The sequence below is a fragment of the Eptesicus fuscus genome, chromosome 8 (assembly GCF_027574615.1).
Source record: "Eptesicus fuscus isolate TK198812 chromosome 8, DD_ASM_mEF_20220401, whole genome shotgun sequence".
Taxonomy (NCBI): domain Eukaryota; kingdom Metazoa; phylum Chordata; class Mammalia; order Chiroptera; family Vespertilionidae; genus Eptesicus; species Eptesicus fuscus.
The window spans coordinates 7,335,256-7,355,606 of NC_072480.1; the positions used below are offsets into that span (position 1 = coordinate 7,335,256).

At 39.0% G+C, this 20,351-nt stretch overlaps 1 protein-coding gene across 1 annotated transcript in view; it reads right to left on the reverse strand.

Moving 5' to 3' along the window:
- Positions 1-20,351, reverse strand: part of PDS5B (PDS5 cohesin associated factor B) — a 238,008-nt gene that overhangs the window by 153,428 nt on the left and 64,229 nt on the right. The window contains exons 2-6 of the mRNA XM_054719739.1: positions 8,335-8,461; positions 4,790-4,993; positions 2,016-2,102; positions 1,809-1,906; positions 1,060-1,186 (exon numbers count right to left, since the gene is read on the reverse strand). Of these exons, the coding sequence (XP_054575714.1) occupies positions 1,060-1,186; positions 1,809-1,906; positions 2,016-2,102; positions 4,790-4,993; positions 8,335-8,442 (624 nt within the window). The 5' untranslated portion in view covers positions 8,443-8,461. The remainder of the gene's footprint in view (positions 1-1,059; positions 1,187-1,808; positions 1,907-2,015; positions 2,103-4,789; positions 4,994-8,334; positions 8,462-20,351) is intronic.

The window sequence follows — 20,351 nt, forward strand, 5'->3', positions numbered from 1 at the left end:
GAGTCCCATATTGGAGAGGGTGCAAGCTGGGCTGAGGGACACCCTCCCCAGTGCACGAATTTCGTGCACCGGGCCTCTAGTGATATGATAATAGAAGATTTGAGTTTGAGTGGTGGGTACACAGTATTTACAGATCTTGTAACACAGAAACCCACACCTAAAACCTCTTTGTTCATGTTTGTTGACCAATGTCACTCCAATAAATTGAAATTTTTAAAAAGTTAATTTCTTTACATTAAAAAAGCAAACAAACAAGCAACAACAAAAAAGATCTAATACTGCTATGTGCAGTGTCTGGGTTTCAGCACTTAAGAACTAATTTTAAGCATTTGGAAATTTTGCATTATGAGGTCATTTTCATTGCATTAATTTGTATGAATACTGTATAGCTATAAACTTAGATTACATCTTGCTAGAAAGGGTTTAAGTTTGCATAGATCTTTATACTGGTGATTCTTGTGGCCCTCTCTTTAAACTTGATCCCTTTTGAATCATAGAATCATATTTCCAACTGCTTACTGGAAAGTTAGTTATTTTCATGATCATGGTATCTCCCCTGCCAAGTAATTATGGAAAATGAGTTATTTTCAAAGAAAAACACACATATTCCCTTTGATGAACATCACTGAGGCAAGAAATACTGTCAGCAATATATCCTCTATCTCCAAATTAGTAGAGGCTTCCCTTTTAATTTCACCCCTCCTCTTAATCTACACTAGGGCCTATTTGCTTGCAACCTCTCCCAATACAAAGTTATATAATAGCATTTCAGTAGCTATTAAACTCAATTCCTGAAACATGTGTCATCCAAATGAGATATTATGAAGTTATTACAGATATTTTATCACATGAACTAAATTATTACCTTTCATTACATTTGTGACTAATAAGTGTATCATTTTTATTAAACACAATTAATATTTATCAATACCAATCAATGAAGCAGATTCTCCAAAACTAAAGTAAAAGAAGGATAAGTTGTATTTACAACAGAAGCACAAATTCTAGGCCTTAACATTAACAGGCTTTAAATATGTTTCAGTATATATTGCTACTTACCTTATGGGCAGGGACCAGATTTACCAAAACTGTATCCAAAAGCTCCTGAGATACTGTATCACCTTCACAAATAATGGAACTCATGAGGTCTACCATGTGCATATGAACTTTCTGATTGTGGCCATTGCTGAAATTTAAAATAGATATTTAGGGTGTAATTAAAATATTCATTATTTAATCTTAACATGGTACTAATAAGCATTATACTTTATAAAAAAGATACTAAAATATTAATTATATCAAATTCTATATATTCATTTAAAGCTTCCCTGGCTCCCAAATCTTATAATATTATCCAAAATCTTTTTTTAAACTACATTTCCTGGATTACTTTCCCCTAATTTTAACAAGTCTCAAAATCAAAAGTAATTAACTCAAATGCAACTTTATATTTAACTTCAGAAAATCAAATTGCTTTGATGAAGTTCATTATAGTAATTTTAAAGAACACACAAATAATTCAACTATTCACATGAATTAAGGAGTCAGTAATACATGTTAATAAAAAGATAAAAAGATAATCCAAGAAATATTTTTACATTGGGTATAGATTGCCTTAATGCTACCCTTGTATTATTTTCTACATCACAAACTTGATTCAGTTATTTGTTTTTAAATCATCTGTAAAAATGTTAATGAATACTTAAGTTACAACTCTTAGCCTTCCAATATTTATAACAAACACAGTTTACGCAGATTCGTCTGTAAGTTAAAAACCCTTCATATTTAAAAAAGTTGTATAAACTTACTTTATAACTGAAAATAATGTTCTGTATAATTGTGTAAAAATTTCATTGCTATCTTCCAACTCAAAGCATATGTTATATGACTTGACCCAAGCAATGTTCTAAAATAAGAGGTAAAAAAGATGAAAGATCAACACTTTAATTAGTGCAAACATACCAGCACAAAAAAACAATTTAAAATGCCATTTCAAGATATAATATATTGCTTACCTCAAGTAAATAAAAATACCTATTGAATTGTGGGCTCTTTGTATCCTCTAACCCCTTCAACTGCCTTGTTATAAACATAAATATATCCTTAAAAAAAAAAACACAAAGTATTGTTTAGATTATAGAATGCTAAATTAAAATATCCAATGCTAAAGCTAATTCAGCACTAGTATCTATCCTAATAAATCATAAACAACCAAGAAAAAATTGCATTTGGCTGAAATTTTTTAAAAGGACATCATATGAAAATACCAATTAACTTACTACCCTTCATAGGAAAATAAAAATCATTTACTCTGATCTGAAAGTAGAGAAAAATTTCATCTTACAGCAAGTTAAAAAAAATAGACGTAAAAATTGAGTGAAAACTAAAATTTATGCTAACTTTATCAGAATAAAAGAGGTAGCAATGACTGGGAATTGATCAGCTTTGCTAGAACAGCACCTATGTATGGTAATAATATAGCAAGAACACAGTTTAGGAGCCTTAAAATTCCAAAATAAAATCTCCAAGTAAAAAGATAACAGATCGCAGACGCTTAGAAATTTTAAAAAGACCCTTAAGAAGTTAACTTTTAAGCTTCCTATTTAATTGTTATAATTATTTGTCTCTCCCCACCAGTTTTCAATCTATCTCTATCCCTTGCTTTCTATTTTTGGGTTTGCTCCCCACCTCCGATTGGGGGGAGGGGCAGGTGGAAGGAAATGAGTCCATGTGTCTCTCTCACGTGGATCTCTCTCTCTCTTTCTCTCTCTTCCTCCATCCCTCCTTCTCCCCCTCCCTGGGCCCCTACCCACTGCTAGCTCCTTTCCACTCTCTCTAAGAAGCAATGGAGAAAATATCCTCTGGTGAGGATTAACAACAAAAGAGGGAAAAAAATGTTTCCTTTAGAAGTAAAATGATACACAAGCATATTTTTTAAAGGAAAGAAATGTAATATGCAGATGACTAAGTATATTTTCAAGAAAAACACTATCAAAAGTACATCCTTCAAAAATGGTTACTATGACAGTACTGTGAAAAGTATGTCCTCCATGAATAAACCCTTCTGGTTTGACTATGGAAACTGTCATGTTGACTACCTGAAGTTGGAAAGGCCACAGTCATTTATAATCTCTCCAACAATCATTGACCTAAATGTGAAGTCAGGTGACAACAATAAACTGACAGTGGAAAGGTAAGAATCAAAGTGTCACAATTTTCTATTATTACTACTATAGACAAAGAAAATTATAACTTTGAAGCAAATAGAGTGAAAACTATTCCATAAATACTTAAAAACACCCTCAAAATGAATACTTTATAAGTACTACCCCAACAAAATGAAAAAAGTATTTATAATTAAGACCCCCAAAAGAGACCAGAAAAAATAAGATACTCTTAATTTTTCAGCTATGAAGTAATCCAAAGACTCTAACCTCAACTCTTCAATGTTCTTCTCATAAATTGTCCTGTTATAAATAGAACAGATATATTGCTATTCTTTTGGGAGAACTTTTCATCACCCTGTATCCTTGAGACAGGACACTGATTATGCAAACTGAGAAATCCACAATAGAGGTAGAAGAAATCATGTAGCAGCACTAAGTTACACTTCGCTCTTCATGAGAATGCCAATAAGACACCAGGTGAGGAAGAGCCACAGTCAATCAAATATAATCACTCCTTAAACCAATTAAGTACTTCCAAATGAGACGTTCAAATTAGAAGTCAAGATATACACCTGGGTGTATGACTCCACCGATCAGCTCACATTAGTTACTGAAGTCTCTGATCATTCTCAACTCTTTCAATGTTTAATTCCACTTTTAAGTAACAAATACTAGCTCCTACCACCACCATCCTGAGATTGTTTTACCAATTAAAATGTAAAGCAAGTATATCCATCAAGTTTAGGCATTCCATACTGAAATTTGGCAGACATGATCAAATAAGTAGGTTCCTCACTCCTATTATCAAGAAGCAACTGCATAAATTCAAAAATCAAGTCTTATTTTTCACCAGAGAAACCCAGTTCCTGGCACATAATTAACATCAATATTTGTTAAATAAAATAAACCTAAATTGACTGCCATTTTTTCACACTGGGTATTAATAATCTTCCCATGGACTCATTCTCTAATTAATTTGTCACAATTATCTTTTACTGTGTCTTTTGTTGTCAGTTTTTCTAATTTTCTGCCTAACCTACCTTATTCATTTTTCTATTTGTATGCTTTTTCTACAGCTAGATTAATCACACTATTCCACTTTTCTCATCTTTTAAAGATTTACCATGCATAAGGCTTTATTTACAACTACTATAACTAGGTCTTTTTTCTATTTCATTTAAATTTTGTTCCTATTATTTTCTTCAACACAATTCACATCACACCTTCCATTAAATGAATTAGGATATATATAAATGGATTATATATGTTCAGGTTTATAATGGATACTGTCTTTTAAATAACAAACATGGTCTTAAACACGGATTTTCAAAAGGAAAAACAATTGTCCCCCAAGTAATATGGAAATAAAGCTAATGATGACATAAAAAGTATAGAATAAACACCAGAAACTGTTTTCTAAAAGCAAGTACTTAATGGGAATAGCGTTATGGGGAGGAAGTAAATTCTAAAGAAAACAGAATAAGTTTAACAAAAGATTTCTCAGCTAATGTTTAATGTCTAAGAAGCCAAAGAAATTACCTAAACACTTTAACTCCCATTTTAGTTAGAAAGATAAATAGAAGTATCAGTCAATCTTGGCAGTTCTTTAAATCAGTACTTGCCTTTAGTTTATCAGGGGATGTGTACGGAGCTTCAGGAGCATAAATCCTGAAAATATCAGCCAGGCAGCAGGCCACCAGTAGGCGAACATCTTTATCAGGATGCTTGAGAAAAAAGTCTGAAGCCAGATGTAAAGCCAGGTTTAAATAAAGCTCCTTTTCTTCTTCAGAGTCCTGGTCCATATCCATGAAAGTTTTCACAACCATCTATACAAAAACACAATAATCAAATAATGAAATCCTTCATGTAAAAATAAAGTTATCTGAAATAAAAGCCATATTAATTGCAAAGGTTAAACTTCCAATAAATATACTTTTACTTTTCTCTGGAAGTGTCTACCTGAGAGAACAAGATCCTTATAAAACTATAGGGTAAATAACTTTTCTTTAAAAGACAAAGTAAAATACTTTTAATTTACGCATACCAACTAACCAGATTTAAAAAATTTAAAGCTACCCTTACATAGTGCTTCTGATCTCACTGATACAACTGGAATAAAAGGAGTATGTCCCTTCTTAAAAACACATCCTTTTAATATATCTAATCCTTTTATTAAGAGAAAAGTATACCTCTAAAGAAAAACTTAGAATGACAGTTTACTTTTCCATCTGAGCCATAAACCACTCCAGATACATGGATTAATATATTCAGCTAAAAAAAAAGAATATGTAAACAGATTCAAGAAAGGATGGCAAAGATGCATCCCTAAATGTGGAAAAGCTATCCCGAGAGACTACCATAGCATCCAACAAAGTATTTCTTGTGCCACAGTAAAAGATAATATGAAATGGATAGTTCATTAGGACTCAATAGCATGTATAGAATGAACCTACTAGAAAGGTTCCTTTTTCAAAAACATTTACATAAAAGAAGTGGGATAAACATAATGGGGAGAAACAGTACAGTTTGAATTCTGTGAAGAGCTTTCTCTAATTTCAGTACTAGTAGTTATGATGAACCCTCAGTCTATACTATCACCACTTCAAATAAGACAACAAAATTGCCTAACTTGACAAAGGCACAGGAAAGCTGACCATCTGGCATCCACTAGGTGGTGCTGCAAATACTAATCAACAACCAAGGCTGGCCACCAAGTATCAATGTCTAGGAATTGGTCCTGGAGACATACTGCAAGGATTTCCACTCTGCTGTAGAGCTAGACTTCTGAGTAATAAATGTCCAATGTCTTACTGAATTCTCAGAGCAGCCGTGAGAAACTGTTCTTCACAGAATAGGCCCTCAGTTCTATTATGTCAGATGCCAGAATCAACAGTACACTAATCCTTCCAGATGAGCACTACAGTTTCAGGGTATAATGTCCAGATTACTCTCCTAACTTTTTAATTTTATTACTTTCAAGATATATGCTTTGATGACCTAGTGTATTATGAAAAGAGACAAAGAAAAAAAGACCTATATGCAGAGAGCTATTTCTTTCTCTACAGTGACATCTTACATATTAACAAATTGTTATAATTTATACTAGTAAAACTTATAGCTGTACTTGGACATGTTAAAAATTATTATTATCCCACACCAAATCCTGTTTATATTTCTCTAAGAAGTTTGCTAAAATAGTGGTAAGTGTAAATTAGGAAAATTAAAGAAGATAAATTATATTAACCAAAATACAGTTGGGCATAAATATCTACAAAAATAATGAAAGCATCTATAATAATAAAAGCCTAAGCAACCATCGCAACCAAACGGACGATCGAACAGGCTGCGTGGGGCGACCAGGCCAGCAAGGGGGTTAGTGAGGGGCGACCAAACAACCAAACAACAAGCTACGTGAGGCGACGAGGCCGGCGGGTGGTGGGGGTGGGGGGAGGGAGGGCAGTGAGGGACGACCAAACAGAAGGGGCATTTGGGGGCGACCAGGCCAGCGGGGGGGGGAGGGGGGGTGCAGTTGGGGGCAACTAGGTTGGCAGGGGTGACAGTTGGGGGTGATCAGGCCAGCAGGAGGGCAGTTAGGGGCAATCAGGCAGGCAGGCCGGTGAGCAGTTAGGAGCCAGTGATCCCAGATTGTAAGAGGGATGTCTGACTGCCAGTTTAGGCCTGATCCCAGAATCGGGCCTAAACCGGCAGTTGGACATCCCCCAAGGGGTCCCAGATTGGCTGAGGGGACACCCCCTCCCCCCGTTGCACAAATTTCATGCACCGGGCCTCTAGTACTACAAATACTAAATGTAAGCACTATACAAAATATTCTAAGACTAACAAATAAGTTTACTCAAGGGCTAGATAAGGGGGAATTCCTCACTACTGTCTACAACTTAAATGGTGGTATAAACTCATCAATAACTCATATGAGTCCTCTGAATTAAAAAAGATGTCGGAGAAAATAACATCTCTAAAACTCGCTGTACACTAATCAGCTTATAAGTGTAGTCTCTGTGTTTAACATAAGTTTCTTAGCAAACAATAGGGTTGCTTACCTACCACTGCTAAAATATAAACAAATATCAGGAAATGAATGTACTTGTTTCCCTAAAAATTCTATAGGTCAAGAGATGTAGATACACAGAAGAAAAAACACACAACACCCTATACAGAAAGGGTTTGTAGCTTGACTATTTTTACTAAGATATATACTGGTTCCTAACTAGATAAAATATCCACATATTGGTAAATTGAATCTGCTCAAAGATATATTTGCGTTTGAGTAACAAGCATGTGATATTTGACATCATAATACTTTAAGAATAAAGCTATAACACTAAGACTTCACCATGAAATTAGAATAGTGGTTTATCTTCTGACAAAAATAAACCACACAGCAATAGCTATAAAACAGTACTTTGCTTTAAAGTTCCTGGGCCTTCATTGATTAATTATGGCAAGTTTTTTATCTTGAAATATAAGTAAATAATGATAGATCAAGTAAAATAAATGACTCAGTTGATTCAACCAGGAGGGGAAAAAAATACTCAAAATTTAAAAAAATATGAACTGGTAAATCAATTTAACATTCTCCTTGGCCACTCTCTTCCTTTAGCCATTAGAACAATCAAGAGACCATCACTGCCATGAAGGAAAAGGAGAAATATTATTCAAACACATATGAAGAGACTCTAGCCATAGAATGACGGCCTCATTTATAAAAGTTCACCATCAATGTTGATTCATTCATGCATGTCAAAGCAGAGAGAAAAGATACAGTAAAGCTCTTTAACCTACTCTTAAATAACTTATGAAAATAAGTAAAATATAGCCTGAGTATTCAGTACAAAAATTTAAAACTTCCTTTCTCATAGGAGACAACTTCCTATAGACAAAAATGAATATGAATATTGTGGATTTTTTCTTTATACTCAACTATAGTAGGCCCTAGAAAATCTAAGCCTCACCTTTCTAATTGCTTTCCCATTAACAATAGCTAAGAAACCGTACAATTCTTTATTACCTCCACTCTCTGAGATCCCTTCCCTCCCATTCCCTGCTTTGATTTGCTTTTTAAAGTTACCCTAACAAGATACAGCACTAATCGAGCCCCACACCCTTAAAGGGATATTGGGGGGAAAAACCAAAACCCAATTTTACTCACCTTTAACCGTCTCACCATCTCCTCTTTAGATATTTTATCTGAGATTTCCTTGACACCAGGAGGATAAGTAATTTTTCCATCATTGGTCCTCGTCTTTGAATGAGCCATGATGGAAATATTTTTACCCCTAAAAACAAGAAAGTGATTAATTGCAAATCAAAAAATTAAAAAACATTCATAATAAACATGAAAAGTAACATTCCTAATTTACAGTAATACACCTACCTAAGTAATGAAAAGCATTTTAGTGAACATTTCCCAACTTTTTTTTCATTTTTATTAGTGGCAAGCTAGTTTATTTACACTAACCTTCCAACTACAAAAACTAAAAATGACAAAAAATGTGCAAATTAAGTATATTTTTAAAGTGCCACAAATTTCTCTGTTCAAATCTAAGAGAATATAGAAACCCAGGGAAGTAAATGGAGCACTGGAGCATTACACTATATCCACTTATGCCCACTGGACACTTGCCAACCCTGAAAAATCATCTAGAATTCAGTTTTGGTGTTCTGTTGAGGTAGAATGCCAAATAATAGACCTCCTGACATTAATGTGGAATACTACGCCATCCCCCAAAAGATAACACCTGCAAAAAAAAAAAGAATAAACCACAAGTCAAAATGTGCCCTTGCCCCATCACCACCCCCAGGGGACAGCAGAGAAGGCTGCCTTGGTACTAAGTAAAAACTAATACAAGGGGGCAAGAGCTCATTAGTGTTGACCATGGTCTACACATTTACTAAGGTTCACATAACTAAGTAGTCCAAAGAACCTCAACAAATGCACTCAGTGACCCCCTTACTGGTTATATATACCCCAGCACCTACTATCAATAATTCCAAGGCCTGGCCAACATCGCTCAGTAGTTAAGCACTGACCTATGAACCAGGAGGTTATGGTTCAATTACTGGTCAGGGCACATGCCCGGGTTGCTGGCTCAATCCCCAGTGTGGGGCGTGCAGGAGGCAGCCAATCAATGATTCTCTCTCATCATTGATATTTCAGTCTCCCTCTCCCTTCTTCTCTGAAACTAATGAAAGTGTACGGTATTTAAAATAATTCCAAGTCCTGCCTAGAGGAGAGCATGTTCATTCTATGTCTTAATGACGTTTCTAGGACAGTGAACATTATCAAGTCAAAAGTAACTAAGTGCCTAAGGAAACAAGGCACTATGAGCAAGAACCAGCCGAAATATCAGACGTCAAGAACAGACCCACAAACACTTCAGATATTATAATTATCAAACAGATTACAAAAGTACTATCTTTATAATTTTAAAGAAATAAAAGACAACTCTGAATAAAAATTATAAAAAGTAAATTAAAATATTTGAATGAAAAAACAGAACTTCTAAAAATGGAAAAATAGAGAACTGAAATTAAAAACTCAATTGGTAAGTTTATTAGCAGATTAGAAAAAGCTATTAAAATTAGTGAACTGGAAGAGAAGAAGAAATTATCCAAAAATATAGAAAAGGGAAACATAAAAATATAAAAAGAAAGGTTAGAAAGGTTTAACTTATGATTCATAGAAGTGTAAGAAGAAATGAGGCCGAGGCCCCTATTTGAGAATATCATAAAACACCAATCCACAAATTAAAGAAGCAAAACAATTGAATTCAAAGTATTAGTAATAATAAAACAAACAAAATCTTAAAGAGCAGACATATTACCTTGACATGAAAAGTATTTAATTTAAACTAAGAGGTTCCTTCTCAACTGCAACAATATAAGCCAAAAGACAGCAAAAATGTCATCCTCAATGTGGGGAAAAATTTAGATTGCAGTGCTCAAGTTTATATTAACATATATAGCACGGAGATCATTGCTTAGCACAGAGATTTTAAAATTTAAATGTAGAAAGCTTACATAAAAACAATAAAAATGTAAGTACAAGACGTTGAAAGTAAAAAAAAAAAAAAAAAAAATACACCAGGCAGTGACTAAGGAGAGTACTTAAGTTAAATTTCTAACTTAACTTCTGTTTTAAAATGAAAATTAAAAAGGTAAGCTCCAGGACCCATTCCTTGGTATTAACTCAACAGAAATACATAAAATTGTCCACCACAAGACAGGCATAAAAATGTTCATAGCAATATCACTTATAATAGTCAAAACAGAAAGCACAAATGCCTATCAACAGCAGGTTAATAGGTAAATTGGAATATAACAGTTACAGAGTAAATAAACTACTGCTTCACATAATATAGATTAACATTACAAAGTAAGTTATATAAAAGAAGCCAGGCATAAAACATGGTACATCGTTAAACATTGCTACATGAATTCAAAACAAGGGAACCTAATCTATGATCTTAAGTCAGGATAGTAGAAACCTTTGGATGGATATATAACTAAAAGAGGATTAAAAAGGGATTTCTTAAATATAGGTAATGTTGTTCCTTATCTGGATGCTGGTTACACTATTATTTTCACTTGTATAAAGTTATACTTATAATTTTTACATCTTTCTAAACTATATTATATTTCAACAACAAAAAAGAAAATTTCAAAACATTTCAAAATTTTTAAGTACTTCCTAATAATGAATGAATCAAAAGCAAAATTGGAGAAAAACTTCACCTTACCAAAAATAATCAAGGAAAAAAATGCTTTTAAGAAACTAAATGAACAATCAATAAATCTTTCCACACAATAAAATACCCAAATCTAGATAGCTTTACTAGTGAGTTCTACCAAATAATTGAGGAAGAAATACAATATTGCCCCTTTATCTATGGTTTCACTTTCCAGTTTGTTGCCTGCGGTTAATAGTGGTCAGAAAGTTTCATAAACTATACATAAGTTTTAAACTGCACACAGTTCTGAGCAGCATGATGAAATCTCACACAGTCCCACTCTGTCATGCCCAGGATATAAATCATTCCTTGCTCAGTGTATACACTACCCATAGTTAGTCACTTAGCCATCTGGATTAACAGATTGATTGTTGTGGTATCCCAGTGTTAGTGCTCATAATTATTTTACTTAGTAAGGGCTCCAAAGTGTAAGAGTTGTGATGCTGGCAATTCAGATATGCCAAAGAGCAGCCTAAAATTACTTCCTTTAAGTGAAAAGGTATGTATGTGTAGGAAAATATAGCATATACAAGGGATGGCAAAAGTAGGTTTGTTCATATGGAAAAAAAAACAAATTAATAGTAAACAAGAATAAACTTTGTGTGCTGTGTACTAACAATTGTAAACCCACTTTTGCCCATCCCTGTATAGGGTTAGGTACTTTCCATAGTTTCAGCCATCCACTGGGGGTCTCGCAACATATTACCTGAGGATAAAGGGGAACATCTGGAATTTTGTCACATGAATAATTCCAAGGACTAGAAAACAAGGGAATCCTTTCTATCTAATTTTATGCAACTAACTCCCTAAACATTATACCAAGACCCAATGTGAAAAATAAGAGAAAGGGGGGAAAAATTTCACAGAATAATCTTGTTCATAAACATAGATGCAAAATTTCTAAACAAAATATTAGGAAACCAAATATACATATTAGTCTCTTATTGTATATCCTATACAATAAGAGGCTAATATGCAAATTGTCCCCTCGACCAGGAGTTCGATCAGCAGGCAGGCCGGCCACACACACACACACACACACACACACACACACACACACACTCACTGAGTGGCCAGATTATGATGATCTCTGAATGCATAATAATCTGGCCACTCAGTGTATATCCTATACAATAAGAGGCTAATATGCAAATTGTCCCCTCGACCAGGAGTTCGACCAGCAGGCAGACTGGCCAACCACCCATGTCCCCTACCCCTGGCCAGGCTGGCCGGACCCCACCCATGCACGAATTCATGCACTGGGCCTCTAATATATATATATACTGAGTGTCCAGATTATTATGCATTCAGAGATCGTAATAATCTGGCCACTCAGTGTGTGTGCGTGTGCGTGTGTGTGTGTGTGCGTGTATATATACACATGTGTATACACACACACACACACACACACACACACACACACACACACACACTAGAGGCCCGGTGACGAAACCGGGGGCAAAGGGGCTGTAGGGGATGGTCCTTCAGCCTGCTTGCACCCTCTCACAATCTGGGACGCTTGCCTGCCAGCCTTCCTGATTGCCCCTAACTACTCTGCCTGCCTGATTGCCCCAACTGCTCGCCTACCTGCCTGATCGTCCCTAACTGCCTTCTGGAAGGATGTCTGGAATTATGTCTGGAAGGTCGTTTGGCTATCCGGTCTAATTAACATATTACATTTTTATTATTATAGATAGTTGCCTTGCTCCAAGCTGTAAGGACCTGCTTGACATAGAGATAGAAAAGTTTTAATTTTTACTCTTGATTATGGCAATTAACTAACACAGATGGACACCAAAGGGTGTATAGCAAATGGTGCTGTTAAGTTCTCTTACGTGAAAATGTGCATGCCGTGCATTGTATCTGCCTGGGTACAAAAGAGTGAAGTTTCTGTCTGTCTTTGCAATCATCTGAGTGAATTGTCTGAGACCCCCGCCCAGTCTGGTTGGTGCTCACAGAATAATAGAGCTCTTTTTTTTTCTTTGCTCCATTGGTGGAGACTTCCTAGAAGTTTCAGGATATCTTCCTTTTAATTTTTCCTCGACACTCTGACTTTACTTATGTCTCTCACCTTTGCTTTCACTCCATCCCCCACCCACAACAGTAACTTGCTCCAGGCTCACTTTGCTCCAGTGTCTAGGAGATTGCGTAATGCATCTGTCACCAGAACTACAATTACCAGCATTCCTGGTGCTCCCCGCACTCTGGGCTTCCACTTCTGGTCCAGGGGCTGCCCTCAGAACTATGATTCCCAGAATTCCGGGTGCTCCTCACACTCTGGGCTTCCACTTCCAGTCCAGGGGCTGCCACCAGAACTACAATTTCTTAAATTCCTGGTGCTCCATGCACTCTTGGTTTCCGCTTCTGGTCCAGGGGCTGCAGAAACCAAAAGGACTGGGAACTCCAGCCACCCCCTGGCCGGGCTGACAGGACCGGACACTCCAGCAGCGGGGCTGAGCGGACTGAGCGCTGCCATCTTTTTGATGGAGTAATGGTTAATTTGCATATTACCCTTTTATTACATGGGATATATATGGGTGCATACCTACACTAATAAAAGAGAAACACGCAAATTGACCGTACCTCCGCTATGCCCAAAAGCCATGCCCACCAGCCAATCAGGAGCGAGCAGGAGGCTTGGGTTTCCCCGGCAATGGAGGAAGCCAAGCTTCCCGCCTGTTCTGGCCAACCCAAGCCTCTGCTCAAGTCTACAAAGTTTCAATTATAGAAGATAAATAAATCCCAACAAAAATGTCGGTGGCCATGGAGCTGGAGAGAGCAGGAGGCTTGGGTTGCCCCTGGCGATGGAGGAAGCCAAGTTTCCTGGCCAGCCTTGGCCTCTGCTCAAGGCTATAAAGTTTCAATTATAGAAGATAAATAAATCCCCGATACCAGGGCCTCCACTTGGGTCGCTGGGGGGCATGGCCAGCCTGCAAACCACCACAGGCCCCTTGCCCAGGCTGCCCCATGCCCCAAGGGAACCCCCACCCTGATCCGGGACACCCTTCAGGACAAACCAGCTGGCCCCCACCCATGCACCAGGCCTCTATCCTAGCTAATAAGAGTAATATGCAAATTGACTGTCACTCCAACACACAAGATGGCTTCCCCCATGTGGATACAAGATGGCCGTGACAAGATGGCCAGCAGGGGAGGGTAGTTGGGAGGGATCAGGCCTGCAAGGGAGGGCAGTTGTGGGCGATCAAGCCAGCAGGAGAGGGCAGTTGGGAGGGACCAGGCCAGCAAGGGAGGGCAGTTGGGGGCTATCAAGCCTGCAGGGGAGGGCAGTTAGGGGTGACCAGGCCGGCAGAGGAGGGAAGTTGGGGGCGACCGGGACTGCAGGGAAGAGCAGTTGGGGGAGACCCAGGCCTGCAGGGGAGGGCAGTTAGGGGCAACCTGGCTGGCAGGGGAGCAGTCAGGCATCAATATTGCTGGCAGGGGAGTGGTTAGGGGTGATCAGGCTGGCAGGCAGAAACAGTTAGGGGCAATTGGAAGGCAGGCAGGCGAGCAGTTGGGAGCCAGCAGTCCTAGATTGTGAGAGGGATGTCTGATTGTCCGTTTAGGCCCGACCCTACATGGATCGGGCCTAAACGGGCAGTCGGATATCCGTCGAGGGGTCCCAGATTGGAGAGGGTGCAGGCTGGGCTGAGGAACACCCCCCGCCCCGTGCACGAAATTTGGGCCTCTAGTGTGTGTGTGTGTGTGTGTGTGTGTGTGTGTGTACACATACACATACATACACACACACACATACACACACACACACTAGAGGCCCAAATTTCATGCACATACACATACATACACACACACATACACACACACACACACACACACACACACACACACACACACACACAAAATGGGTTAATCCCAAAGTATACTAGGCTAAATTTACCATATAAACAGATTAAAAAAGGAAAATCATGTGATTATCTCAATGCATAAACAAAAAAATGTTTGATAAAATTCTACATCAATGCATGACTGAAACAAAAAGAGAAAGGTAGGGTGCTACAAGCCACCTACATCATAAGATGCTTATTGATAATCCACTGCAAGCTTTTTACTTGTGATCAAGACCTCCACACAAGCATACCTTCTATCATCTATTTAACACTGTAATGGAGATGCTAGTCAACAAAGTAAGAAAAAGTAGAGTGTAATGATAAAAAGGAACAACACATTCTATTTGAGATTATATAATTACTAGTGGCCCAGTGCATGGATTGATGCTCATTGAAAGGAAATTAATTAGAAGAAATACTGTAATATCGCCACTCATCCTTTCTCTATAATAGAAGTGTCAACCAAACTCACGATCGACAATGACAGATCGAAACACACGTGTGCGACTGGCATCAGTGAGAGCTTTATATGTATCACGCATGCACGAGTCAACTTAGCCTTTAATATATATAAAATAAACTTGCTTAATTAGACCTGCTTTCTGATTTAGCTAAACTTTTCCAGCCCAGTGAAGCACCCCAACTTCTCTTTCAAGTAATTGTCAGCAACACAGCAGTAAATATCAACACGAAGCAGATTATTATTGTAGATCATGCAGGGAGAACAAAGGGTAAAATATTTAACTGCAGCAGTGTTTGACTATATTCTGCTCAGTGAGAAAACCTGAAGTCATTTTCAAGTTCCACCATTTCTTACTTCTTTTCAGTTGGGTCAAGTTTCTAAACTTTCTAAATCTCCGTTTTTCCGGCTAATGAAAAGAAAATAGGATTCTACCAAGTCTCCTATCTACCTACTCCAGGACTTCTGTGAGGATCAAATGAGATGAGGCATGGGAAAACACTTCACAGACATTTGGCTAAAGTGTAAAATGTTTGCACCTGGCTATAAAGCAAGTCGTGTTCCTGGGCTGAAGAAACTGCAAGGAGGCTGGTTGCTAGGGAGAGAAAGCCATGCGTTGCTATGTGATGTCATTACCCAGCGCCCACAGCCACCGTTTCCGGGCTGGACTAGGCTGTGGGCCGAATTTTGCTCCATGGGGTCTTGGCAGCATTGGCTGCGATTTGGTGGGCTGTCACTCCGGGGTGGTGGTGGGGCCTGTGTCCCACTTGGGGGAAGCCGATTGCTGCTTTCTTGGTACCAGGTCCACGGTGCCGTTTCTTTGTAAATGGCCTGTGTGGGTCACGGTAGATTCTGCATTAAGCGTCTGCCCCCTCGTGGTCAGTGCACGTCATAGTGACCAGTCAGATGATCAGAGAGACACTGAGCATATAAGTCTTTTATATATATATAGATGTACGTAGAAACACCAAAGGGATTTACAAGTAACATGTTAGAACTCATAAGACTGAATTTAAAGTTTGTAGCATAGAACAATCAATATGCAAATATCAATTACCTACAGCTACTTATTGATGAAAGACTGAATTCCTCTCAAGATCAAAAATAAAAAACAATACAAGGATATCTGCTCTCACCACTCTTATTCAAAATAATACAGGAGGCCCTAGCCAGTGCAATAAGATCAGAAAAAATAAATAGCATACAAATTCCAAAGGAAGAAATAAAACTACTTCCATATGACAAGATGGCCTACATAAAAGTTTTAAGGAAATCTATAAAAAGAAAAAAAAACACACAAACTAGTTCAACAAGGTTGCAGGTTGTAAAGGTCAACACACAAAATCAATTGCAGTTCCATAGATAGCAAGGAACAAATGGAAACCTAAGTTAAAAGCACAACACTATTCTCAGTCACCTCCCTATCCCCATTTAATGAAATACTTCAGTATAAACCTAACAAAACATACAAAGGATTGGTATACTAAAAATTACAAAATACTAATAAAAGAAACAACAGAAGATCTAAATAAATGGAGCCATATACCATGTTCATGAATTGGAAGGCTGACCTTATGTAAAGATGTCAATTCTCCCCCAAACTGATCTATAGGTTTAGGGATTCTAATAACATCACAGCAAGACTTTTCTTATTGACAAAGACAAGCTTATTCTAAAATTTATACAGAAAGGTAAAGGAACTAGAATAAATGAAATTATTTTTTAAAAGAATTGATGTGGGAGGAAATCTTTCTACACAACTTTTAAACTTTCTATATAGGTACAATAAACAAGACAATATGATATTGGTAGAGAAACAGACACGTAGATCAAGGGCATCGAATAAACAACCCTGAAAGAGATCCACAAGTATGTCGAACTGATTTTTTACAAAGGTGCAGAAGCAAATAAATGGAGTAATAATAGTATTTTCTATATATAGTGCTGCTGGAGCAACTGGATATACATACACACAGACACACACAAAAAACCCTTAACCTAAATATCTCATACTTCATACAAAAATTAATTTAAAATAGCCCTGGCCAATGGCTTGGTTGGTTGGAGCATAATCCCGTATAGCAAAAGGTTGTGGGTTCAAATTCGGGTAACAGCACACACCAAGGTTGGGGTTTGATCCCCAGTCAAGGGCACTATGAGAGACACACCTCTCTCTCTCTCTCTCTCTCTCTCTCTCTCTCTCTCTCTCTCTCTCTCCCTCTCAATATATCCTTGAGTGAGGATAATAAAAATTAAATAAAAATAGACGATATATTTAAATATAAAAAGTAAAAATGAAAACCTGATAAATTGACTTCAAAAGTTAAAACTGATTGCTATGAAAAAAAACTGTTACAATAATCTAAAGATAAGCAACAGATTTGTCTTTTTGAGAATGTTAAATAAATGGAACCAGATTTGGAGAAAATATTTGCAAATATATATTTGACAAAAGACTTTCACCTAGCATATATAAAGAACTCTCAAAATGACACTATAAGAAAAAACAATCCAATTACAAAATGGGCAAAACACATGAACAGACAACACTTAACCCTTGGCACTCGCTTGCTTTTCTCTCAAGCTGCTACCGATGCTAACCGTGTCGAGTCACACTCGACATCCGAGTGCAAAAGGTTAAGGTGGATATACAGATGGCTAGTAATCAGATAAAAAGATGTTCATGTGATTAAGTGTTAAGGAAATATAAATTTAATCCACAATGAGATATCATTATATACTATTAGGATGGCTAAAGTAAAAAATAGTGATAACATAAAATGTAGACAAGAATGCAAAGAAAATGAATCCATCACACACAGTGCTGGTACATACAGCCATAGGTGAAAATAGTGTTGCAGTTTCTCGTAAAATAAACATGCATTTCCAAACAAGCCAGAAATTGCACTCCTGGACATTTATCACACAAAAATAAAAGCTTGTGTTGATAAAAATATGTACAAAAATGTTTATAGCAGCTTTATTCATATACTCCCCAAACTGGAAGCAATCCAAATACCCTTCAATCCTATATAATAAGGAATTAATATGCAAATGGTCATCACGCCGTCATGCTGTCACGCCCTCATGCCATAATGGTTCAGACACTCAAAACTGGGGAGAGAGGAATGCGGACCAGCCAGGTTGTGGGAGAGGGACAAGCTGCCCACCCTGCGGTCTTGGGCGCCAGGGGCTGTGCCTGCACCTGTGGCCTGGGAAAGGGACAAGCTGCATGCCCCACGGTCCCAGCGCCAGCGGCTGCACCTGCGCCTGCGGCCCGGCCCAGGAGAAGGACAAGCCGCATGCCCCACGGTCCCAGGTGCCAACCGCTAGAGCTGCGGCTTAAGAGAGGGACAAGCCACCAGCCCCACGGTTCCGGGCACTAGCGGCTGGGCTGCAACCTGGGAGAAGGACAAGCCACCTGCCCCGCGGTCCCCGCAGTCCCGGGCGCCGGTGGCTGCATCTGTGGCCTAGGAGAGGGACAAGCTGCCCGCCCCACGGTCCTAGGCACCAGCGGCTGTGCCTGTGCCTGCGGCCCAGTCGAGGGATAAGCCACCTACCCCGCAGTCCCGGGCGCCTGCAGCTGCAGCCCGGGCGAAGCCACCCACCCATGGTCTCCTGCAGCTGTGGCCAGCCCAGGCGAAGCCAGCCCAGGTCCTAGATGCTTGCAGCCGGCCAGAGAGAGGGAAGCCCAGTTCTTGGGTGCCTGCGACCAGCTGAAGGAGGGAATCCTGGGTCCTGGGTGTGGGACAAGGCAGAGGCGGTTAGGGGCGATCAGGCTAGCAGAGAAGCAGTTAGGGGCGATCAGGCAGGCAGGCAGGTGAGCAGTTAGGAGCCAGCGGTCCCGGATTGCGAGAGGCAATCAGACATCCCCGAGGGGTCTGGGATTGGAAAGGGCGCAGGTCGGGCTGAGGGAATCCCCTCCCCGTGCATGAACTTTTGTGCACCGGGCCTCTAGTATGTAAATAATTAAACAAATCCATATCCATACAATAAAATATTACTTAGCAATAAAAAGAACTGATTTACTAATATAAGTAATAACTTATGGTCATACCTTCTGGAAGAGCCGATCTCAAAAGGTTAAATACTATATGGATCAATTTATTTAACATTCTTAAACAGACAAAACTATAGACATGGAGAACAGATCAGTGGTTGCCAGGGGGGCTGGGTGAAAGTAAGAAGGAGCATGAGAGAGTTCCTTTTATAATTCTGCATCTTGATTGTGGTGGTGATGGTGACATGAATCTATACACAGGACACCTAAGCACCACTCACACACAGAGGAACTTTCATACAAAAACAAGAAAACTGAATGAGGTCTGTAATTTAATTAACAATATCATGCCAGTGTCAATTTTCTGACTTAATATTGTACTACAGTTACAGAAGATGTCATCATTGACAGAAGATAGTGAAGAATTCACAGGACTCTATGTACTATTTGTGCAATTAAGTCTATAATTACTTCCCAAACAAAGAACTTTAAAAAGCAAATCAATTATATTCATACTAGAGGCCCGCTGCATGAAATTTGTGCACTTGGGGAGGGGGAGGGGTTTCTTAGCCTGGCCTGTGCCCTCTCACAGTCCGGGAGCCCTTAGGGGATGTCCGACTGATGGCTTAGGCCCGTGCTCCGGCATCCTTAGCACTGCCGCAGACACAGGAGAGGCTCCCGCCACCGTCACTGCGCTCACCAGCCGTGAGCCTGGCTTCTGGTTGAGCGGCGTTCCCCCTGTGAAAGGACACTTACCACCTGGGGTCAGCTCCGGCGTTGAGCAGGACCAGGCCAAAACTGGCTGACATCCCGAGGGGTCCCAGAGTGCGAGAGGGCGCAGGCCAGGCCGAGGGACCCCACTGATGCACGATTGGGGCCAGGGAGAGACATGGGAGGTTGGCCAGCTGGGGAGCGGCCGCAAGAGGACTCCAGGGCATGTCCTGCCCGTCTTGCTCAGTCCCGATCAGCCAGACCCCAGCAGCAAGCTAACCTGGTTGGAGCATCTGCTCCCTGGTGGTCAGTGCACATCATAGCGACTGGTTGACCATCTGCCCCCTGGTGGTCAGTGCACGTCATAGCAAGTGGTTGAGCCTTAGCATATCATTAGCTTATTACACTTAGACTGGTTGA